The sequence below is a fragment of the Camellia sinensis genome, chromosome 12 (genome assembly GCF_055761805.1).
Source record: "Camellia sinensis isolate YWXY chromosome 12, ASM5576180v1, whole genome shotgun sequence".
NCBI classification, from domain to species: domain Eukaryota; kingdom Viridiplantae; phylum Streptophyta; class Magnoliopsida; order Ericales; family Theaceae; genus Camellia; species Camellia sinensis.
The window spans coordinates 77,320,150-77,345,755 of NC_138972.1; the positions used below are offsets into that span (position 1 = coordinate 77,320,150).

Consider the following 25,606-nt stretch of genomic DNA (forward strand, 5'->3'; position numbering starts at 1 on the left):
AGTAATTTTATAACATAATCGTAAAATATTACTCACAACTTACTCGAATATCAAGCAATGTGCTATCATTTTACAACTAAAAATAATTTACATGATTATTTAAAACCCAATTCTACTATTATTCAATTAAACATAATTTACTATTTAATAAAGATCCCCTTACTAATACATTAAATTATTAAACAAATTATTTGGACATGTTAGGTATTTTTTAAAAATATTTGAATTTATAAAAATTACTAAATAATTTTTATTTATCATACTTATTGAGACTTCACTTACTGCTCAGTCAGATTTGACTTACAACTCGATTAATTTCACTTACTAATCAATAAGACTCTACAACTACTCAATCAAACTTAACTTACTATTCAATCACTACTACTACCGCTATCACTACCATCATTACCATTGCTACTATTACCACCATCACCACCACTATGCTACGACCGCTACCACCATCATCTTCATCAACATTGTCATTTTTTCCATAAACATCACTAAAATTTTACTACCACTACCATTGCTACCTTTACCACCACCACCACCGTCAGTGCTACCATGCCACTACTGCCACCACCATACCACTGCTATCATTGCCACCATTATAAGAAAAAACACTTTTGGCGACTACCTATTTTTTTTGGTCGCAAATAGTCCACTTTCTGCGACCAAAATTTAACTTTTGGCGACCACAATTTTTTAGTCGCAGAAAATCACCTTTTGGCGACCAAAAAAAAAGTTGGTAGCGAAAAGTATACTTATTGGCGACCAAAGGCTTTTTTGGTCACGGAAGATCACCTTTTGGCGACCAAAAAAAAAGTTGGTCACAGAAAGTATACCCTTTGGCGACAAAAAAAAAAAGTTGGTCGCGGAAAGTATACTATTGGCGACCAAAGGCTTTTTTGGTCGCGGAAGATTACCCTTTGGCGACCAAAAAAAAAAAGTTGGTTGCGGAAAGTATACTATTGGTGACCAAAGGCTTTTTTGGTCGCAGAAGATCACCTTTTGGTGACCAAAAAAAAAAGTTAGTCGCGAAAAGTATACTATTGGCGACCAAAGGCTTTTTTGGTCGCGGAAGATTACCCTTTGGCGACAAAAAAAAAAAGTTGGTCGCGGAAAGTTATGGCGGGATAAATTTTAAAAAAATAATACTACTGTAATTACATGCTATTTTTCTGTTTAGGCATTAAAAGTTTTATAAAATAATATGTAACCCAATTTTTATGGGTTATATATATTTTTTGCCAAATATGAACAAGAAACATGTTATTGGTAGAGTGGATTGGGTGCATGGTGACTCCTTGGTCAGGAGTTCAAGTCCCAGGCAGCACAAAAGAATTATTTTTTTTGGGTCAAGGCGTTGACTTTTGGCGACCAACTTATCTTTGGTCGCTAAAAGTTTACTTTTGGCTAATATGAATTGGACTTTCCGTGACCAAAAAAGTTGGTCGCGAATGGTCACTTTTAGCAACCAAAGGTTTTTTTGGTCGCAGAAAACTATCTGTGACGACGCTTTAGCGACCAACTCGCGACTAACATATTTTGGTCACGAAAAGGTTTTAGCGACCAAATATGGTACTTTTCGCGACTAAAATGTTGGTCACGGAAAGTGTTTTTTCTTGTAGTGCACTGTCACCGCTACCATGCCATCACCACAACCATCATATCGCTACTACTAAATCAAACTCCATTTATTACTCAATCAAACATGGCTTAGTACTCAATAAGATACCATTTAATTGAACTTGGTTTACTACTTAATAAAATCTCACTTACTGCTCAATTAGATTCTACTTACTATTTCATCAGATTTATCTCATTGAGCTTTCTAGTACTAATAAGTTTCCACTTACTATTTCACTAGATTCCACTCATTACTCAATTTTGGTTTCACTTACTACTCAATGAGCTTCCACTTGTTATTTCTCTATACTCCACTTACTACTCAACGAGCTTCCACTTACTATTTTACCAGACTTTACTTACTATTCAACGAGTTTCCACTTACTATTTTATTACGCTTCACTTACTACTCAATTTTGGTTAATGAGCTTCCACTTACTACTTCAATAGACTTCATTATCTACTCAATTTTGGTTTCACTTACTACACAATGAGTTTCCATTTACTATTTCATTACAGTTCACTTACTACTTAATGAGACTCCACTTATTACTGTTGATACTCCACTTACTACTCGTTAATTGTTTACTTACTACTCCATCAAACTTGACTTATTATCTAATTAAACACTACTTATTACTCAATGAGACTTAACTTACTACATAATCAAACTCCACTTCACTACTACTTAAAAAGGCACCACTCAATTGAACTTGATTTACTATTCATTTAAATCCCACTTACTGCTCATTTAAATCCTATTTAGTTGTATCATATTAAATCTCACTTCTCCACTTACTAATCAATCAAATTTCACTTATTACTCAATTAAATATATGGTTTACTACTTAATAAGACACTACTTAATTGGACTTGGCTTACTACTTAATTAAATCCCAAATACTACTCAATAAAACTTTACTTATTATTTTTTTAGACTTTGCTTACTACTCAATTAAACTCTATTTATTACTCAATAAGACTTGATCTACTATTTAATTAAACATTACTTTCTACTCACTGACACTTAACTTACTCTACTAACTACTTAATTTGGTTTGGGATAACTTATAATAGCTAAAAAGTCAAAAAGTTACTAAAAAGAATAAAGAGTCGATACTATTTGAGGGAAGCTTGTGGGGGAAGCCTAGAGGACAAAATTATTTTGCCCTTTGAATTCAACTACCCAAAAGTCAAAAAGTCAATAGGGGTAGAATGGTCATTTTAATTTTACTATAATATTTTATTATACATTTTTTCGTTAAAAGTTAAAAAGTTATCCAAAATATGCATTTTTTTCTCTACTTGTTAGTCAAAAAGTACACTTATATAGCACATCTCAAACAACCCCACATGACTTACTTAATAAGACACCACTTCATTTGATCTATGCTACTCAATCATACTCAATTTACTACCATATTAAACCTTTTTGTTTTTTGGATAAATTTTACTATCATATTAAACTTGAATTACTATCATATTAAACCACACTTACTACTTCGTCAGACTTGATTTTTTATTCAATGAAATTTCACTTACTGTTTAATGAGATTCCACTTGCTACTCCATTAGGCTCAACTTATTACTCAAAGAAATTTTATTTATTGCTCGATGAGACTCCACTTGCTACTCTATTAGACTCGACATATTATTTAATGAAACTTCAATTAGCACTCAATGAGACTCCATTTAATTACTACTCCATCGAACTTGACTTACTATTAAATCAAATATCATTTACCAGTCAATGATATTCCATTTACTCTACTTACTACTCCATTAGACTACTACTTAATCAAACGTTTGATACTCGACTATTTGCTTCATCAAACTTAGCTTACTATTAAATAAAATCTAATTTGAGAGTGTCATACTAAATGATAAGTCATTTCAAAACAAATGGTAATATAATTTATAATGAGTGATAAACAAATTTACAAATCTAACCAACTTTAGAGAGTGTCATAGTATGATCTCATTTATTACTGAATGAGATTCCACTTACTATTTTATTAAATTTGACTGACTACTCAGTTAAATCGCATTTACTACTTAAAGAGATTTCACTTATGAGTTCATTAGATTTAACATATTACTTAATTAAATTTCACTTATTACTCAATGAGACTTCACCTACAATTCTATTAGCCTTGACTTATTACTTAATTTAACATTTGATTACTGACAACTATTGAGTGGTAAGTAGAATTAGAACGAATAATATGATTTGACTTATTACTTATTCAAACATTTGACTACTAACAACCATTAATTGATAATTAGAATTAGAATAAATAATAAGTATTATATTTAAGAGTGATAAGTATTGTCAATTTGTCGTAATAAGTGATAAGTACTATCCTGATTGATAGTAAGCCAAAGCACCTTCGTGTCATCATCGACAACTTGCACTCTATGTTCAGTCTCAAAATAGTTGTACATGTCCTTTTGTATAAACCCAATATTCTCATAGTCACCTGCTTGTTCTACCATACAAGAAGTTATTACTCAATGAGATATTTCAATTTCTACTTAGCCTCTGTTTGGGAAATGGGTTGGCTTTTTAATTTTTTGGCTTTTTTGGCTATTTTAGCCTGGGCTAAAAAGTTTGATTTGGGAAGGACTTTTTGGCTTTTTTGACTTTTTTTGTGAGAGAAGAATGTAATAATTATGAGTTGGATGTGATATTTTATTTTTTGTGGCTAAAATAGCCTATTATGTATTTGTGACTAAAATAGCCAAAAAAGCCCCGTTTAGCTCTTGCCAAACTGAGCCTTACTACTCTATTATACTTTAGTTATTATTTATTGAGTTTTCACTTACTACTCAATCAAACTATACTTAGGCCTCGTTTGGCAAGTGCCTTTTTTAGTCAAAAAGTTATTAAAAAAATCAAAAAGTCAACAACTCATACCAAAAAGTCAAAGTTTCCTTTTCTCTCTACTTTTTGCACATCTTTTTCGCAAAAGGCCAAAAAGTCATCCCAAACATACTAATTTTTTTTTACATCACATTTTAGCCAAAAAGTTAAAAAGTTACTAAAAAAACCTGTTCCCAAACGAGGCCTTACTACTTAATTAAATATGACTTGTCAATCAAGAAGATATCACTTCAATGGACTTAAGTTAATAGTCAATAAAATTATACTTAAATAGAAAACAGTAAATATAAACATTACCAAATAGGTTCTTAAATAATAATTACTATTTTGAGGTGTTGTTGGTAAATTTTTTTAAAAAATAACTATGTAAAATTAAGTTTAAATAACTTATGATTGAAAAATATTTTATTTACAATTTTTTTCTTTTTTTTAATATTATATCAAAAATTAATTTTTCACAATAATGACTATTTAAAAAAATTAGTAAATTTTAACAAATTTTAATAAATTAATATTTACATATCATATTTTACTTTGTACAAATTATAACATGACAAAATATAGAAAGAAAATAGTTAAATATGGTATGTCATTAATTTTATGTAAATATAAAAGAGGATATAATTTTCAAGACTGAAATATGACCTGTTTAGTAGGGAATATTTTAAATAGTAAGTTTATTTATAACAAATAGCAAATGAGTAAATATCAAATAATAAGTATATTTGTAACAAATGATAAATTAACATTATTTTTTTTAATTTCAAAATTAACCAAAATTACTTTACGATTTTAAAAAACTTATCTTATTTTTTCTACGTAATTTTATTTTGGGAAAATCGGTCTAGAGTCCCTCTTCCACTTTTCGTAATGGAAGAGATCCATAAAATTATTTTTTGATGTCTAAGGTCCTAAACATATATCAGACAAATTTCAGTCAAACCCACCGCTATTCTTACCCACAACCACCGCCATTCTGATCACCATTTCCATTTCCATTCCTATTCCCACCACCGTTGCTTCGCTTCCAAACCACCGACACAGATTGAGGTTTACCGTCTCTACATTTATATCCCAAAGGCTGTCTCGAAATCGCAACGAAGCCGAAGATGAAGCCGGTGAATGTTGAGTCCGCTCCCGATCTCACTTCTCTTTCCACTGTTACGCGATCCGGAAGATGTGTCGGTGGAAAGGTTTAGAGAGGTTCTCACGGAGCTTGATCGACGGAGAGAAGCTCTACGGCACAATCACAGTCACCGACGGACATAGTTCTCAATCCATCTACAACCGATCAAGAGATCATTACGAATCCATCAGCCCAGGCCAAACAGCTTTGCTGACTGGCCCAGCTCGATCCATCTCAACCTGCGACGGCTTCACCATCGACGTGGTTCTCAAGGATAAGGACAAATATATCTTGTTATAAAGGATCAAGTAAATTTGAAGAGAATGAGTAGATAGTGATATCTTCGGTTTAATATTTATATAGATTTTTGCTGCTCATTAGGATTTTATTGAGGCAACTAGGGAGCCTGGCATCACATTCTTGGCTGCTAAGTTTGATGGTATACTTGGACTTGGTTTTCAAGAGATATCAGTTGGGAATGTTGTCCCTGCCTGGTAAGTTGATAAATATTTGTTGTTGATATTTCGATGATTGCTTGATTGTGTAATATTGGAAATTAAGGGAACCTGCTTGATTGGTATGTATGTAACATTTCTCTGGAAACTAAGGATTTTTTTTATCTTCTCACCTTTTGGTTCAACTGTTGAGATCTAGAAGCCTTGGATGTAAGTAAAAGACCATTTCTTTAACTACAGTCATGATTTTAGAATCAGATTTTAGTATCAGATTACCCTTGGTATAAGAATTTCTCTGGAGAGAAATTCTGAAGTCCAGAGAAATTTGGTTAAAACACAAACAGAAAATCTAGAGAAATTCAGAATTTCTCTGAATAGAAATTCTCTGGATTGAATTTTCTCCATCAACCACTCCTCCAGTCAGTCAATGCGTCAGAGAAATTCTAGGAAGGATTGGGCTAGAAAAATTTTGAGAAGAATTGGACCAGAGAAATTAATTTCTCTGGACTCGGCCAGAATGAGAAGAAAAGTAGAGAAACTCATCCAGAGAAATTTGGTCCAGAGAAATTTCTCTGGGCCAGAATTTCTCTGACCAATTTTCTCTGCACTGAAATTTCTCTGGACTGAAATTTCTCTGGGCCAAATTTCTCTGGACTGAAATTTCTCTGGATCAAGATTGAGGGACCTTAGATATTATGAAAATATTGTTGAGAGACCTTAGACATTATGAAAATATTTGGTGTCCTTTATGCTATAAAATCATAATACCAAGGACCTTAAAAAAAAAACCCCTTTTATTTTTGATTCATCTAATAATTAATATTTATCTTATCTAAATCTAAGGGGCCATATATATACCTGCCTTATCAAAAAAAAAAAAAAAAAAAATATATATATATATATATATTTTTTTTTATGTACCACACATGTATGAGAATTTTCCCACTGTCTCTGCTTTGATAAGAACTGAAGCGCGACAAACTCTGGCAAGTTAGGGTTTCAAACGATACCCGCACTCGCCGCCGCCGGAGTTCCTCAGCACCGCCCTCTTTTCTTCTCGTTTCGAGGTTCAGTTTCTGCAATTCTCTCCCACTCGCTTGTTTAGTTTCAGAGAAAGTTTCTCTTCTTTTCAAAACTTGAATAATTTTTTTAACATTGCTTCGACTTTATTATGTCTTTGCTCGAAGTCATCACCAAGGCTTCGGCCAATCCTAATCAACTCACCCTCGAATCGAACTATCCCTTCATCCTGAACCCAGATCCGATTTTTCTCAACTTGAAGCCTAAAAACGATGAATCAAACGACACATCACTCGTCAAACGCGTCGAGGGCTGGAAAATTTGGCAAAACGATTCTGATATCATCGATTTAGGCCAAATATTCTTCAAAAAATTGAAGCGAAATCTCAAAAACCCTAGCTCATTCGGTAAGGATGAGTTTATTGGGATCTTGAATTCATATTTGGAGAAGAACAGCGAGAAAGTTGGAATTTTTGTTGGGGTTGATTCTTCTGAAGAGGGTTATACCCGTAAATTGATCAAAAAGGTGGGGTTTTTGATGAGTCGTCAAGTTAAGGGTCTGGTTTTGGAGGCTTGTACTGTATTGGAGCTTTGGGAGTTGTTGGAAACCCTAATAGTTTGTGGACTAGTTGAACGTTTGTGTTCTTCAAATTTAGTTCATAATTTGATCGAACAGAGGAGGTCGGATTTGATTTGTTTATGTGTTAAGCATCTTTCAGACCTTCAAACATCGGATGTAGTTTCAATTTTGAAGTACTTTCTTTCACCGAGTAAAGGTGCATATAGTAGTATGCTAAGTGTGAGGAAGGAATGGGAGAGCCAAGCTTTATTGGCTATGGAAAAGGCGATGGATAAGAAACTTAGTGGGAAGAAACTGAACTTGGCAAAAGAGGCCTCGGTTCTGCTCATGTTAGCGCACGATGAGTTTTCAAATCCTGAATTGTGCTTGCATTATCTGCTCGCATCTTCAAACCTTGATGAGGTGATTTTGTCTTCCTGTATTAGCAAGTTGAATGGTTCGGAGATGATGGGATTGATTCAGTACTTGGGAAAGTGGTTGAAGAAGTATGAGAGATTTCCTCAAGTGTGTCCGTGTCCTAAAGCGTCATCTATGTTGGGGTTGAAAGCTTGTGAATGGGTCCCTACACTCGAAGACATTGTGAAATGTCTCGGGCTAGTGGTGGACGAGCATTTCTCTTCGTTGGTGTTGCATCCCGAGTTCCATGAAGAGTTGAGGTCTATAGATGGACTTGTTAATTCTTTAGCTCTGGAAGCTAGACTCTGTTGTTCCATGGCAAATCTAATTGAAACTTTGAGAACTGAAGTTAGAGGTATTTAATCTGAACTCACACCTCGTATTGCTACATCATATATTTATTGATCTATTTTGTATGATGTTTAACAATTAGTGTTGTTGAAGTACTTTTTGATATACACTGGAGCTAGTGAAACTTAAAATTTCATGGCTGCTCGATTCTACTACTAACACATGTTCAGAACTCCCTCTATTTTTTGTTCCCATCTTTGAGATTACAATTTTTATTTTTGAGAGTGGTTGTCATCAAGTGAGTACTATACCTCAAATTTGTTGTTTTGACTTTAGTGGAAGGCCTTTGTATTTTCTTTATAAGATGTTATGTGCTCATTTGCATGTGATTATTTGTTGGTGTGGTAGTTGAAGAGCAGCCAATTTTATGTTTAAAACTAGTAGTTTCTCGCATATCATCAGAATGATCATCTCTACAGTGTAAGGGTGAGATGACAAGTCGTTCAAATTTGTCATCCAATTTGTTACCATTTAAATTTGTCAGGCTATTTGAAGTTTAACTCTGAACTACACCCATCTTTACTAACTAGGAAATAGAATTTGTAACGTGGTAGTATATTTACCAAATTATTTATGAAAATATTGACAAGCATGAGAATGTGGGTTCAAGTCTTGAGCAGCCATTTTGCCAATGTTTGTCTCTAGTCTTCTTACTCCCATAAAATAAATTGTATTGAGACAGTGCTGAGGTGCCACAACCTATATACAATAAAAAAGAGGGGGAAACAAAATATATGGTAAAAAATAAATCAATCCAACACCCCTAAAACATTTCGAAGAATAACATCCACTCTCTCTACAACTAAATTCTTTAATAAGCTGCCAATTTCACAGGAGTTTTCTGAGCTTCAAATATCATATTATATGTCTCTCCACTAGCTTTAATAGTAGACGAAGCAGATTTAATGTTCGGGTGCTCCTTAAACCTATGAAGCACGGACACGGACACGGACACGGACACGCATACGGACACGGACACGGATACGGGACACGGGAATTTCTAAAAAATGGGGACACGGACATGGCAGGGGACACGGCAAATTTTTTAATTTTTTTATAAATATTTTTATTTTAATACATATTAATTATTTTATTTATTTATTATATTTTTAAATAATGTGTTGTAATTAATTATTTTATTTTACATACATGTATTTATTTTTTTATTTATTAATATGTATAAGTATATATTATCTTATAATATGTATTATCTATTATCTAATGAGTATATTTATGTTATATAATAATTATTATATAATATATAATAAAATAATAATAGTTATTAGTTATATATATTATATATAGTTATTATATAATAAAATAATAATAGGTATTAGTTAATAATAATAGGTATTAGTTATATATATTATATAATAGGTATTAGTTATATATATTATATATGAATATATAATATAATATCAAGACATGAATCCAGACGGGAGAGAACCGAGAGAGAGGGAGACAGAAGCAAGGAGCCGATCGCGATCAGAAGCGAGAGAGAGGGAGACGATCGCGATCGCGATCGCGATCGCGATCAGGATCAGAAGCGAGGGAGAGAGAGAAGGTGAGAGAGAGAGAGAGAGCTCTGCGAAGGCAAAGGCGAGACAGAGAGAGAGCTCTGCGAACGCGAAGGGGCTGGATCGTCGAAGTAGAATGGGGCTCTGGATCGTCGATCGAAGTCGAAGGGCTCTGGATATCGCCGACCAGGTTTGTTCTCGTTTTCCCCCTTTCAGTTACTCTTCTCGCCGTGTCCATGGCGTGTCCAGATTCGGACACGCGTGTCCCCTGCAAAAAAATAAATTAAATTAAGGGGACACGCCAGATGCCGTGTCCCGTACGTGTCCCCGACGTGTCCCCGGCGTGTCCCCGTATCCGACACTGCCACGGCTTCCATTTTGCCGTGTCTATGCTTCATAGCCTTAAACTTCTTTAATTTTTCCTTGAAAATGAAATGGGGAATGTTCTTTTTTGTACTTAACAACAACAATTTTGTAATTGACTTAGGATACGTGGAATGATTGTTGTACAATGGAATTGAATTTTCCAAGATGGCAACATGCTTACAAGATGCAAAAATTCAGGACAATACTAATAAAAAATATTAGTGTGTTAATGCCATATAACTGGGAAAATATATTCATGGTAACTATGTTCTTTGGAGGATTAAAGGGCATGATGTCAATGACTAAATGGTCTTGTAGCTTTGATGGCATGCATCACTATGACTTTTGATGATTCTCTCGTAGATAAAATAATTAAAACGTCTTTGGCTTATTCTATTGAACTGAAACATTGATAGGAAAGTCAGTGTTATTTTAGAAACTTAAGGTGAGGCCCTTACTGTTTTCAGAAACCTATAACGGTTTAGTGTAATCTATCTTATAATTTATTATTGCTCATGTGATGCCACTTGTACTGCAAGTATAATCCTATAATTTCAACAGCATAACATGGCATTCTAGAACAAGTTTAAGTATGCTAGGGTATTATTTGCGGTTTAATCTTTCTGCATTCCATGTAGTATGCTGGGATAGAGTTTTTTTTCCCTTGGAAAAACATGTTTGTACTTGGAAGAAGAAATGCTTTTGACTCTATTCTCTTTTTCTTTTCTTTTCTTTCTTTCTTTTTTTTGTTTTTTTTTATTAAAAATAATTTCCTTCCGAATATAGATTACGCATTGTTTGTAATCTCAGATCACTGATCATATCTAAATGCACACTATTTTTGCAGGTTAACCATCACTTGGCGGCTCTGGAAAGTGACTGAAAAAGGGGAGAACGATTCCCATGAGGTTTTTAGGAACATTCAATAGAGGCTAGTTTGCGCTTCAACAATGCCACGTTGAAATTGCATGTTTGTGGCACATGAAAACTCAGTTACATTTGATTCTTGTTTTCCTCCATCAAAAGTCTTGTACTTTAATTTTGAGTCTACCATTCGCAGCAATTGATTATTTGGTAAAAGTCTCATGTTTAAATTTTGAGTTCATCATTCATACAGTTTATCAGAATCCTGCTGCCACGTGTTCTGTTCTTGCTTACTTTCACCTGAAGCCATCTGGGCGACCCAAAAGGTGTGGCTAAGCCTCATTGGCGGCACCTGTTATAGCATGCTTGCGAACCTAGAAGATTAGCTTGTATTGTTTTGTGAGTTCATCGATGTGATGTTGCTTTCGTCTTAAGAAGACAGCATGAGTTTGTGATTTGTATTTGAGACAGATCAAGTAGCTAGTTACATTTAGTGTATTGACTAACCAAGTTTTATCTATAAATGAAAATTATTATTATTTTTTTTTTATAAAAAAAGTAATTTTATGAGGTAATTCTTATATTTTGTTTCTGGGTAATTTTAACATTTGGGAAAAGTCATGTAGTTAATGCTGAGCAGAAGATACTGCATGAAGAGAACACAGGAAAAGCATCCAATTAGAGATGGCATTAATATTTGGTCATTAGTTTGTTTTAATTTTTGACTAATTAATTGCCTTTTTATCTTTTCCAAGACAAACAAGGCTTGCACCAAAATTTCCCAAATTTTGCACTCTTCTGTATGTAGAGCAACAGCTGTGTCCAGATCTGATCCATTCAGTCTTTGCAATTCATTCTAGTGATTTCATGGTCGCCAAATATGGATTAACTTGCTCTCCCAATATTTGAAGAAAATGGAAGGAAAAGAAGATCCTATTATGGAGAAACCATCTTACAAATAGTCTCTTGTCAAGAGAGAGAAAAACCTAGGTGCTGAGAGAGAAAAACCCAGAAATCGTCTGTTGTCAAGTACAGTTTGGATTGTAGGGGGCCCTAAGTGCTGGAATCAAAGGGTCTTGTAGAGATCAAATTTCACAGTTGAGGATGCCAAAGAAATAGAATAATTCAAAGACAGTTACAGCAACTGAAAATATTTGGTTTATGAGGGCTAACACTCTTCAAAAAGGCTCGTCGACAACATGCAATTAGTACAAAATTGCCTCATTACATATGGGTTGGTTTGCTATTGAGAAGTAAATAACCTTAAAACTATGGTACATTTGGATGTACCATACATTAGTTATGAGATTATGTGGTTTGATATCATAACTAATATCATATAAATCATAACTATTCTCATATTAACTCATAACTTAGTTATATTTAGTTATTTATATATACCATATTATCTTATAACTATCATATAATTAAATTATTTTAATAATTTAATTTTGAATTGGCAACCGATCTAACCGGTTGCCAAAATCAGAAGTCCAACGGTCCCAAGTCAATTGCCTCCCTCTCTTGCTCTGGTTCGTGCTCTTGCTCTTCTCTTCTCCTCCCTCCTCTCTTCCACCATAGTCGAAGCTGCAGAGATTGTCGAAGTCCAATGGTCAAGCGTCGGGGCCACCGTTCTTCACCTTTCTCTTCTCTTCCACCATAGCCTCTCTCACTTGCTCTTCACCTTTCTCTTCTCTTCCACCATAGCGAGAGAAGAACGATTGGCCTCCCTCTCTCTCTTGCTCTTCACCTTTCTTTTCTCTTCCACCATAGTCGAAGCTTCCGCCATGGCCAAAGACCACCAGCCCCGTCGGCGATCCACGCCACCGTTGTCTACATCTTCTTCACAAGCCATCACTCTGTTCACGTCTCCACCATGGGTTTGTCAGCAAATATTTTCCCTTCTAGTCGAATTGAATATTTACGAGAGCTCTCTTCTGTAGGTCAGGTATGTTCCTATTTACAGCCACCCAAGATAGCTGTGCCATTGGGGCTTTGATTTCAAAACCCTAACCCTTATTGAATATCTAATATTAAGGTTTGTTCTCAGTCAAAATTAACATCTGTAACCACCCAAGATAGGGCTTTGATTTCAAAACCCTAACCCTAAAAAGTGAATAGCTGATGATATTAAGTTTTGTTCACATTCAAAATTAACATCGGTTCTCAATCATATTGGCATTTGTTTAATTGCTTTCTCTTTGCTATAGCATTATACGTCTACATGCTGATTAAACACACAGGCGACCCAGCTCAAGCTTTTTTGGGAAAATCTAAAAGTGCACCTAAGGAGAAAAATCTAAACAAGTTTTTTTTACAATGTAAATTTTTATATAAAATAAATTTTCTCTGTTTTTAAACACACAGGCGACCCAGCTCAAGCTTTTTTTATTTTTTATTTTTTTATTTTTAAAGTTTGGCAGATCCAAATTTTTATTAGACACAAGTAAAATAAAAAATCTAGACATATAAAACAAATACTAATTTTAACATAATAATGTGTAAAAGAAAATTTATAATAAAATAATATAATCTAATTGGTGTTTTTACTTATCTTAAGATGATCTGTGGATCGAGCTTGAATGGTGTTGTTTGATAGAATAAGTTATCTGGGTCTTATTTTGATCATATGATTTTTTTATGAAAACCAATAGATATGTAAGAAATTGTAGACCTTGTTTGAGTTTCTAATTGATATGTTAGAATCAAAAGAGCCTTCTTGGATTGTTTGGTACTTCCTGATATGAAATTTTGGATTTGAAAGCTATGTGCAAGATTAGTGTGATATGGGAAAACCCAACTCATCTTAACACTCTCGTTCAAATTAGAGTTTTATCAAAATTTTCCAAAAAATATAAATAATTTTTTTTTGATGAATTATTTTCTTTCAACTTAGGCTATTTGAAGACAGGTGCAACCAATTTTCTTGATGAATTCTTCAAAAATTATTATCTAGAAAATCATTTCGTTGTGTGTATGTGTATTGTGGTTTTATTGAACCCTTTGATAATGATAATCTTGAACATTGGTTACAGATTCAATGATAATACTTCTTGTTTACCCATTTTTTGGTTTACTAGAAACTTACTTTCCTATGAGAAATGTTACTTTCTCAAATTTGTATATTTAAGATATACACATATATATATATATATATATATATATATATATATATATATATATGCGCGCACATACACACAGGGATGACCATTGGTTCAATGGTAAAAATCTTAGCCTAATAACCTTGAAGTTATGTGTTTAAGTCTTGAGGCAGCCACTCTGTGTACTATGTCAAAGGTTAGGTGTGTACCCAATCTTTTTCCTCCCCAACACATATTAATGTGTACTATTTGGGCGTTGTTTATATATATACACACACATAGAGATAGCATATCATATGCATATATGTATGTATATATGCATGCATATAATTTACCCTTATACCCATTAGTTTTATTGATTGTTTGTATCGATCTTTAGACCTTGAAATCATATATTTAATAAATTAGTAATTATATCTCTTGTATTAATTTTTTTTTACCAATTTTAGATTTACGGTGAATCTGTAGCGTCTAATTAGGTAGCATAATGGGGAAATGAGGAGTGGTATCTGGAGGACCCAAAACTAATAGCCCTTAGTAAATTGTTTTGTGTTACCTACTCTTGAGGGAAACATTATTTGACCTTCTCTCTTGACTTCTAAGTTAAAGTTGCTTTTAAATAGCAACTTTTATGGTAGTATGCCATTTGTTATTCCTTTTGTTTTCAACTATTCTTATTGAAATGTTAGTACCTATGACTCATCAATTATGCCAATAGGCCATTGACAGAACTTACCCATGCTTTGGAAGTTTGGCAGTGATTGTAATTGCAAATTAAAACCTTTCAATGGGTATGGCAAGAAAAAAAAAATTAATTATGGTTTTGGAAAATATGTCTGCATCACTTGCATGTTCTATTCATTTGTGCTATTGCAGATTTTGTGCTTTTTTCTTACAGAAAACATGTTATTGTTTGATTATTGAAAGAACAAGGTAAAAATTGACTTATAACATAGTCCAATTATTTGAAGATGGTATAGAGCATCTTGGATGTGGACTATGGGAGCTTGTGCTCCAATTCAACATTCTAGTGTAAGTTGTAGAAATGTTTTATTTTAATTTTTAGTCAAAGCCTTTTGGATTCCATTTTAAAATCGTATTTTGTATGCATTGAACATTGAAAGCATATGGCTTGAAGTTAACAACCACAAACCTCTAGTGGCCCCTTGGGAGACTCAAACTTGAGACCTTGGATCTTATTCTTATGTCTTTACCACTCAGCCCCTTGGGGTTAAATCTTGATGAGACTAATATTATTGAATGTGAAAAATTGATGCATTTTATGTCTGGTTTGTGCCTTTGGAAGCTTTTAAGAGCATACCATGCGATTATGCCATGAAGTCAAAACTCCCTTATTATGTGAATTGGATATTGTTGCTTCAAATTGGGTATAGTATCGGTGGTTGATGCTCTATGTTACATAAAAACACCATTTTAGCATTAGAAACAAAAACAAAAGAGCATTAAGTAATATCACATTTAGCTGTGTCCCTCATTTCTTAAATTTGGAAATAGATAAATCCGATTTTAGGCACATACACACCTCTGACATCCATACCTAAGTTATTGGAACATGGCATACAGAAAATATGAAAGCTGAACTATAATTTGGAATGAACTTAAAATGAAATATGTAATTTAAGCAGCTGTATTTATCATAATCAATTCAAGGAAATGGATCCATGTAGCTTACACTAATGTAATTGGGATTTGGGATAAAGCCTTGTCGAGTTGAGTTGAGTTGAGCTATGACACGATGGTCATTGTCATATTGTTCAAATTTTTTATTGATTGAATTTTATTGCAACCTTGCTGAAACAATTTTAGTGCAACATGCACATCTAGTATCAAATATAGAGTACTAGCAAGATTGATGAGCATTGGCCATTCCATACTATTATGGTGAAATTGTATGGTCGTGCAGTCATCTTCTGGCTATTAAAAAGTTTCCTCTTGATATAACATTTGTTACTGATTTCATGGATGGAAAAACTGCAGCTTGTTTGGTATTATTGGTGTTACTGATAAGTGCTTGGAGGCCCTGTCAAGGTTCTGCTCAAACACACTTACAACCCTCGATGTGAATGGATGCATTGGCATCAAGGTATATCATATCACATTTTTTCTTATATACATGTACCAAGAGCATTTTTCTTTCAATCATCAACCATCTTCTTAGTTTGTAATATTTTGTTGAACAAATCAGTCAACCTAACTACTTTTACACCACTCAAATTCTTCTAAGTCACCATAGGAATTCCATTAGATTTGTTGTTTTTTATAGCTTTTCCTATTTTGGTTGTCAATTTGATTTGCTTGGGGTTTGCCACTTTTGACATTGGAGCAAGAGTTTAACTACGGCTTTGTGGGCTTTGTATTTTGCCCTTATTTATTTTTTTATTTTTTATTTTTTTTTCGTGTAACACACTAGTAGATTCTCCTGTTGTTTCTTTCTTTTTTTTTCTTTCATTTTTTTGATGTGTATATATTTCCCTCACAGAGACGAAGTCGTGCAGAACTGCTTCAATTGTTCCCACATCTGAGATGCTTCAAAGTGCACAGCTAAAGTTATATGCTTTATGAAGTCATAATCATTTCCTGCCATCGACGTGAGTTTCTCTCCTCAAATATATATATTTTCAAAATCATTAAACAAAACCACCACTAAACTACGAATAAAGAATTTATTAATGATCGTAACATCATTTATGTACATGCTATAAACCCAAATCAATGTGGCCACTTGACAGACGCAGAGTAGTTCATGTTTAAGAAAAACAATGTTACACTGACTAATCTTCTGAAGATTCCCAATCACAATGTTATACTGACTAATCTTCTGAAGATTCCCAATCACTTCATTGGATTTATCTTTCTAGCTTGTTGAACAATTTCTCATTAACTTCATGGCTCATCAGCTCCTAAGAATCTTAAATGGCTGGTTTGGTCATTCACAGGCATTTAGAACACATTATGATGAACTCATTCCTCTGAAGTCCTTTATGTTAAAATATATATTTTTTATTTTATGAAAGAGATATATCCATAGATTCACTAGCGTCCCAGTCAGGGGCTTGTTCTTCAAGAATTTGTTGGGCAGGCATGTCCATTTCACAATCTGGTTAAGTGTGGTAACTTAATGGTCCCATTTAGTTTGGAACATCTAATCTATCATGCATAGATGCTAACTCTGGTTCACCAGGTTTCCAAGAGTTCATGGGACACAAAAGGGCCATTGAAATTCTGTGAAGTATATGGGATTGGACACATAACAGCCATTGGATGTGTTGTCTATTTCATGATATCTTGTATTTATAACTTTCTGATCCTGGAACCTGTATTTTTGTTTTTATTTTATTTTTTATTTTGTAGGTACTTTTATTTATTTATTTTATTTGTTCTGGCCATAATATTTAAAATTTTCCAATCTTCTCCTTGGTTGATGAGTGGTGGATATTTTGCAGGTTCATGATGCTGTCTTGGAGTAATGTTGCTGATATGCAGTTAATTCATTAGGGACAGAAAATACTCAAGATGTTCAATAAACAGATGAGATTGATACACAAGATATTTGATAAACAGATGAGATTGATACATGACATGTGATTTGATAGATGTAACCTTACTAAATGAGCCGTCCTATTTTGGGTTGTTAATTATGAGAAGCGTATAGTTTTTAATTATATGCAAGTAAAAATTATAATCCAGGAAGCAGGGGAAATTAAAATATGCTCCTGTGACTATTGTGATGTTACCACTCTACAGTTATTTTTTAAGGTTACCACAAAGGTGGTTGAAGATGTTATTTTTAGTTGACAACAGAGTGATGATTAATATTGTTGTTTCTATATTTGATTCTGAGATTTTCCTATGGAACTGTGGGTTGAGTTAGTTTTTTCTGAATTGCAAAGAGCTAAGAGGGCTTTGGGTGACACTATTGCCAGGGTAATGGCAACTGTTACAAGGTCAATGCACAACAATGGGAACTATTGCAATAGATTTGAAATGTTCCATTTAGGTTTCCCCCAGTAACATATTTTTTGCATGTTCTTCACATCTTATCATATGAAATAAATGATTCAAATAATTGACATGAGTATAAATTAATCTCATAATACATTAACTTCATACATGAAGTTAAGACTTTCAACTTAAGCAAATCCGAAATCTGCCAAATATGCCATACACATTGCAAACATCAAAACAGATTGAAATCAATACAATACCAAGCAGTCGAATTTTCTGTGGAAAACCTTCTAACACATTTACTTGTATTCAGTTGTGGAAAATTGAGTATATTTTACCAGTCAAATCCACACCGCAATGTAGACCACCCATAGGGAACTCCTGTTGTTCAAAATGACCATTTAAACAAAAAAGAAAAGAAAAAATTGTATGCCTATATTCTTCTCCCCATTAGAAAAGACTAATTGAAGACATTCTTTTTTATCTTCAGCCAACGTCTGAAACAACAGCACCAAAAAGGAAGACCACAACCGATACCCAGGAAAAACATCATCACATAAAGAACTGCAGGTATATTGCACTGGAAGGTATTTCTGGATATATATTTCTATTGAAAAGAAAAAGGAAAAAGAAAAGGCAAAAAAAAGAAGGGAAGGAAATTGAACAAGACATACATAACTTTTCTATTAGACAAAGGTAGCATAATACAAAGCCACAAAGGCAGATCATAGCAAGGATCCTGCTAGGGGAAACCTAAAACGAATATATCTCAAGCATGATCTACCATTCTTACATAAACATAACACCTATCTTTCTCCGTTGATTTTCTCTACTTTTTATCTCCCACTTCAGAGTTGACCTGACCTGCTGGCAAATAGATATTGGATTGTCATAATGAATTCAAACACAACACCTCATGCATCCGTATCAACTTCTTTCCTTGAGGATGTGTTTGGATCATAAAATTTGAAGCTCGTGTTCATAAAAATGCAGAACTCCAGTCCTCTTCACACAATGTGCTTACAATTATAGAACCCTTCTTTCATTTTTATGAAAGTGGAATGCTCAAATATTAAAAACCCATTAAAGTTTCATTCCTCACATGAACACTATGCAAAAAACAACAATTTATACATTATATATATAAAAAACTATTTTTCTTTTTTTGTGGATAGATTCCAATCATTTGAAACCAACATAAGTTTTAACAACACGGACAGTGGATCTCCAAACCCTAGAGGCCCTGAAGTTAACAAAATCTATATAACAAAGCAACACAAATTTTGTTTTTCAAGTGTCTACTTCTTGGTTCCACCATGGACAGTGGATCTCCAAACCCTCGGCTTTTTCCACTTATCTTGTCATATTTGCTGAACTGCAATCATATTGAACCAAAAAAAAAAAAAAAAGTAAATAATAAAACTTGGCGACAAGTGTGCTGTTGCAAATGCTTCCGTGTTTTAAGCCTACTTTTCATGTAGTGTAGTGGACCTACCAAGTCTAGAGCAACATAGATTCAACCACAAAAACATTAAATAACACAAACAATCAACCTAATCTCATAAATTACACCTGGAAAAACAAAATCAAGTCTTTCTTCAAAGGAAATGGAACTGACTGAAGATGGGTTTTCGATTTTTTGAACATATATTGAACCATTTTGTCATTCTATTCTATCAAGTGTTATACACTCAGTCAAATTAACTGAAGTTCTTATTTGACTACTGCATTTCACGTTAATTTAGATCTTTCTCTCCTAAAATTGGGATTCTATGTTGAGTCATTAAAAAAGGTTATAGGTCAATGATCATAACGTCCTACTCGTAACAATTTGTATGTGAATTAACATTTTTGAGAAGTATATACAAAATGAGTCTAAATTATACCAAAACAAAGAAATTAAAAAAAAATTGTTAAAAATATAAAGAACCGTGTTTTATAAGAAATATACAACAGAAAACTCAGTAGGAAAAACTTTGCATTTCATTAAAAATTAAAAACAAAAGAGAGATGGAGATGAATTGCTTTGAAACTAAGCAATTTTGTGTTCAAGTAGAAATTCATAAAAAGAAAAGTAAGAAAAAATAAATAGAGATAGATTTGGGAAAGTAGATTGAACACACACACACACACACACACACACACACACACACACACAGTTCTGAAACACCTTAGAACAAAAAAGAAGAGTTATGTGATACACCCAAAAAGAAAAGAAAAAATTGAACAAGAGCATTGTACTCGGTGTGCAATTAAGATTTTAAAAAGAAGAAAAGAGAACATAAGTTTTATAAATTAAAAAAAAAAGGGGGGCTCTCTAAGACATCAAAAAGTATGAGACAGAAAATAAATTGATATTAGGTTGTTTGATTCAGTAATACTACAATACAAATCTAGACTTAACTGTCCAAAATTGTCATCTTGTGATTTAAAATTATTCTACATATCAACTCCACATTACACAAATTTAATCTCAACTAGATAACTCTCATTCAGGATAAATAGAGGTACTTAAGTGGGTTTCATAGCATTTTTCTATTTGATTAAATGGGAGACAAAGAAAAAAAAAAGAAGGAAAAAGCAGTAGTCAAATGATACATATGCAATGAGGGAGATATATGACAACGTATAACTGGAGAGAAAAATTTCTCCTAGCAGAGAGGGAGATACTCAAATTACAATAATGTACATTCAACATTTTCAAACTGCAACAATATTTGAATCTTTATCGGCTTAATTTGTATTTCTTATCCTATTCAATCCAACATGACCTATTAATGTTCAGTTTGGACATAAGTGTAAAATGTGTATTTTAAGCCACAAACACAAATATACAAACAAAAATTCACATACAATGGCAAGAATTAACAAACCGGTGTCTTGTAATGAGGATAAGCTCCCCAATTTATTCTAATTGTCTTCGTCCGCACACTACAATGGCAAGAATTAACAAACCATCAAACATTTTGAACTTCTGATAAATTCAGTTATCTGATTGGTCTATGAAAATCAATGAAATTCTACTAATTAGGCACTCTATATATTATGTGATGCTTGCTCACATCTTCAAACTATCAAGTTTAGGTTTTCCACTTATAATAGTTCCTTTTAAAACTTCAGGATTTGTAATTGGGACATTAGCACATATTAAATAAATCTTCCCACAACACAAAGAAACTACTAAAATGAAAAAAAGTAATAGATCAGTCTTTCCTGCAATAATTAAATGAGATTTACGGCTTACCTAAAAATGCGATCCAACAATGCATCTGCTACTGGTTCACGAGAGAATATCTTGTAGCTCATATCATTCTCATCATGTTGCTTGAGAACAGAAATGCTTGTGAATGGAAGATCAGAACTCTCTACAGTACCCACCAGTTCTAGAATTGCTGATGCAGAATGCAGGCCCAAATATGCCTTGTCCACAGCAAACCGTCAATATTTAGCAAATTGAAAAATGATAAGCAGTAGGGGGAAAATAGTGTCACTAAGCATATGAGTAATGAATTTTTGAATGCTACAAGTAACTGTTAGAATACTCACTGGATTAAAGAATCCCCTCACAAAAGTTGCATAGGTATGTTGTAACTGCCTATTAGGAATTAAAAATGTAGGCATAAAGTTGAGGAGGCCGACGCTGCTGCTGCTACTGCTCCGACGCTGCTCCTCTGCCGCTCGACGTCGATCGATCGAGAGAGAGAGGGGGGTAAGAAGAGATTAGGGATTTTTGGATTTGAGATTGGGGATTTTTTTGTTTTTTTTTTTGGTGGGGGGGGATGGAAAAAAAAAAAAGGAAGGGGAGAGCGGGAATGGAAAAAAAAAGGGGGCGGGAATAAAAAATAAAAAAAAATATATTTTTTTGAGTCATAAATGAAATTTAAATAATAAAATAACGTCGTTTATTTATTTATTTTTTATTTTTATTTTTGCGGCGGGGGTTGTCGTCGTCAAAAAAATTTATTTTTTTGTTAAAATATATATTTTTTTGTAGTTAATGAATTTTTTTTTAAAAAGGTTATTATTATTTATTTGGTAGAAGTAGGGGTAATATTTTAATGAAAAATATTTTCCACTAAAATAAAAGTTAATTTTTTGTAGTTAATGAAAAATATTTTTCTGCGGCCTATTTTTTTTTTTGTTACTAAAAATCATGAACTAATTTTTTGTGGTAGAGGAAAGGGAGCGGCAGTAGTGGTGAAGGTGGTGGATAAGAGATGATGGTGATGGTGATGGTGATGGTGATGGTGAAAGAGATTAGTAGTGAAGTTGTGGCAGTGGTAGTGTAAATGGAGTGACAGGGGTGAATGAGAGGTAATGGTAGTAGTAGTGGCAGTAGTGGTAGTGGTGGTAATGAAATGGTGGCGATGGCAGTAGTAATGGTAGTCGTAGAGGTGAATTGGCGACAGTGGAAGTAGTCGTGGTGGCAGAATAGTGTTTATAGTAGTGGTGAAGGTGGTAAAGGAGATGGGTGGTAAGAGAGATAAATGAGTGAGAGACAGATAGAGGAGAGAGAGACAGACAGAGTGATGAGCGAAAGAGAGACAAAGTGGTCGCTAAAAGTGCATTTTCTTGTAGTGGATCGATAAATCTAGAGGGAGCTTAGTAAATAGAGAAGACGAGAGTGAGAGAGTGAACAACGCAAACATAGTGGGAGAGAGAGAGAGAGAGATAGAGAGTGAGAGACAGAAAAGAGACATAGAGAGAAGAGAGATGAACGAGAGAGACAGAGAGAGATAGAGAAAAGAGAGATGAGTGAGAGAGACATAAAGAGAAGAGAGATGAATGAGAGAGACATAGAGAAAGATAGAGAGAAGAGAGATGAGCGAGAGAGACAGAGAAAGATGAGAGATGAGAGAGATAGAGAGAAGAGAGATGAGCGAGAGAGATAAAGAGAAGAGAGATGAGCGAAAGAGATAGAGAGAGAAAATAGATGAGAAAAGAGATGAGAGAAGAGATAGATGAGTGAGAGACATAGAGAGAAAGAGAGACATATAGACAGACAGAGAGAGAGAGAAGAGTGATGAGTGAGAGAGAGAAAGAGAAGAGAGAAATGAATGAAGATGAAAAAATGGATGAAAAGATATAGACAAAGAGAGAGAGAGAGAGAGCGAAAAAAGATAAACGAGAGAGAGAGACAGAGAGAGATGAACGAGAGAGCGAGAGAGATAAAGAGAAGAGAGAGAGAAGAGAGACAGAGAGAGAAGAGAGATAAGAGAGATAAAGAGAAGAAATATGGACGAGAGACATAGAGAGAAAGAGAGAGAGACAAATAGACAGAAAAGAGTGATGAATGATGAGTGAGAGAGAGAAAGAGAAGAGAGATAGAGACATAGAGAGAAAGAAAGAGACAGACAGACAAAGAAGAGTGATGAGTGAGAGAAAGAAAGATAAGAGAGATAGAGACAGAGACACATAGAGAAAGAGAGAGACAGACAGACAGACAGAGAAGAGTTATGAGTGAGAGAGAGAAAGAGAAGAGAGACAGAGAGATAGAAAGATGAAAAAATGGGTGAAAAGAGAAATGTTCAAAAGAGTAAGATGACATTGTTTTTATTTTTTTTATTTTTTTTTGTAACAGAAAAATATCGTTGCATTTATTTAAAACATATTATGACTATATATATATGAAGCCGTCTCAAAGCCACAATATATATATATATATATTTTTTTTTTAAACTTTTTTTTTTTGCAACGGTACGTATTACGATCGCAAAAAACTCTTCTTTTTTTTTTTGCGACTGCAGCTGGTACCGTCGCAAATACTCTTTTTTTTTTTTGCGACAGCAATTTCTGTCATCGCAAATACTCTATTTTTTTACCACGGCAAGTTGTGTCATCTCAAAAAGTCACATTTTTTGGCGACGACAAGTTGTGTCGTCTCAAAAAGTCACATTTTTTTGAGACGGGAAGTTGTGCCGTCTCCAAAAGTCACATTTTTTGCGATGACAAGTTATGCCGTCTCAAAAAGTCACTTTTTTTTTTAGCGACGGCAAGTTGTGCCGTCTCAAAAAGTCACATTTTTTGAGATGACAAGTTGTGCCGTCTCTAAAAGTCACATTTTTTTAGACAGCAAGTTGTGCCGTTGCAAAAAGTCATTTTTTGCGACGGCAAATGTGCTGTCACAAAAGGTTCTGCCTCAGAAGCCCATTTTCTTGTAGTGTAGTGTGGTTATGAGATATGTGATTAGTGGTTATGAGTAAAGTGGTGTGGTTATGAGCCAAAGAATGTTGGTTATGAGATATGTGATTAGTGGTTATAAGTAAAGTGGTATGGTTATGAGCCAAATAGTATTGATTATGAGATATATGACTAATGGTTATGAGATATGTGATGTTAATTATGATCAAAGTGGTGTGACTATGAGCCAAAGGGTGTTATGAGATATGTGATTAGTGGTTATGATATATGTGATGTTAGTTATGAGCCAAAGAGTGTTGGTTATGAGATATGTGGGTAATAGTTATAAGATATATGATTGTTGTTTATGAGATACGTGATTTTGGTTATGAGCAAAGTGGTGTAGTTATGAGTCAAAAGAGTGCTTGGTTACGAGATATGCGATTATTAGTTATAAGATATGTGATATTGGTTATGATTAAAGTGATGTGGTTATGAGCAAAAGGGTGTTGATTATGAGATATGTAATGTTGGTTATGAGTCAAAGGGGGATTGGTTATAAGATGTGGTTATGAGTTATATGGGTAGTAGTTATGAGATATGTGATTAATGTTATGAAATATGTGATATTAGTTATGATCAAAGTGGTGTGATTATGAGCTAAATGATATTGGTTATGAGATGTAGTTATGAGATATGTGATTGTAGTTATGAAATATATGATATTGGTTATCAACAAAATGGTGCTGGTTATGAAATGTGGTTATGAGATATGTGATGAGAGCTCATAATTAAGTTATGATTAATTTGATTCTAGTTATGAACAAATATGATTTTGGTTCATAATTATAAAAAGTGACCTGCTTACCAGGTCACTTTTAATGATGTGACTCAATCTGAACCATTAATTTTCTATGTACCATACATTTTTTAAACAAAATGTATTATAGACTTTCCCTATACTACAACTCAAACATTTTTCTGCAGCTAATCTTCTAGCTCATTTATGCATAGTTGCTACTGCTAAATGACTACTACAAGGTGGCTCTCAAACATCATTAAAGAAAAAAAAAAAAGCACAGCTTAAAATGCCATCAGTACGGGCGGAAGTAAATTTTAGTAATGAATTACGCATAAATCTGCTGCTCTAATTCCTTTACATAGGGGAAAATAGTAAAGAAGACTGGCTCAAGATATAAGCAAAATTTTGATGGATGGAATGGAATCCTACTAT

At 33.6% G+C, this 25,606-nt stretch overlaps 1 protein-coding gene and 2 long non-coding RNA genes across 4 annotated transcripts; 2 read left to right on the forward strand and 1 right to left on the reverse strand.

The window, feature by feature from the left end:
• Nucleotides 1–7,006: 7,006 nt before the first annotated feature.
• LOC114289294 (uncharacterized) lies at nucleotides 7,007–11,415 on the forward strand. Its single transcript, XM_028232979.2, has 2 exons — nucleotides 7,007–8,442; nucleotides 11,169–11,415. Exons 1-2 carry the CDS (start codon nucleotides 7,263–7,265, stop codon nucleotides 11,171–11,173), a joined length of 1,185 nt encoding a protein of 394 aa, XP_028088780.2. The 5' UTR covers nucleotides 7,007–7,262; the 3' UTR covers nucleotides 11,174–11,415.
• On the reverse strand, nucleotides 7,537–11,102 carry LOC145804587 (uncharacterized). Its single transcript, XR_014346600.1, has 2 exons — nucleotides 10,364–11,102; nucleotides 7,537–9,364 (listed from the first exon to the last, which is right to left on the reverse strand). It is a non-coding gene; the product is annotated as an uncharacterized LOC145804587 (long non-coding RNA).
• Nucleotides 11,416–12,820: 1,405 nt separating the features above from the next.
• Nucleotides 12,821–18,281, forward strand: LOC145804588 (uncharacterized). 2 transcript variants are annotated; one of them, XR_014346602.1, is made up of 4 exons: nucleotides 12,821–13,133; nucleotides 16,285–16,390; nucleotides 16,787–16,895; nucleotides 17,751–17,962. It is a non-coding gene; the product is annotated as an uncharacterized LOC145804588 (long non-coding RNA). The 2 variants fall into 2 exon arrangements; XR_014346601.1 differs by lacking the exon at nucleotides 17,751–17,962 and adding an exon at nucleotides 18,231–18,281 and having other exon boundaries at nucleotides 12,822–13,133.
• Nucleotides 18,282–25,606: the final 7,325 nt, after the last annotated feature.

What these genes read in the sequence shown, in the direction of transcription:
- LOC114289294 (XM_028232979.2), top strand. Translation starts at nt 7,263, where the DNA reads ATGTCTTTGCTCGAAGTCATCACCAAGGCTTCGGCCAATCCTAATCAA.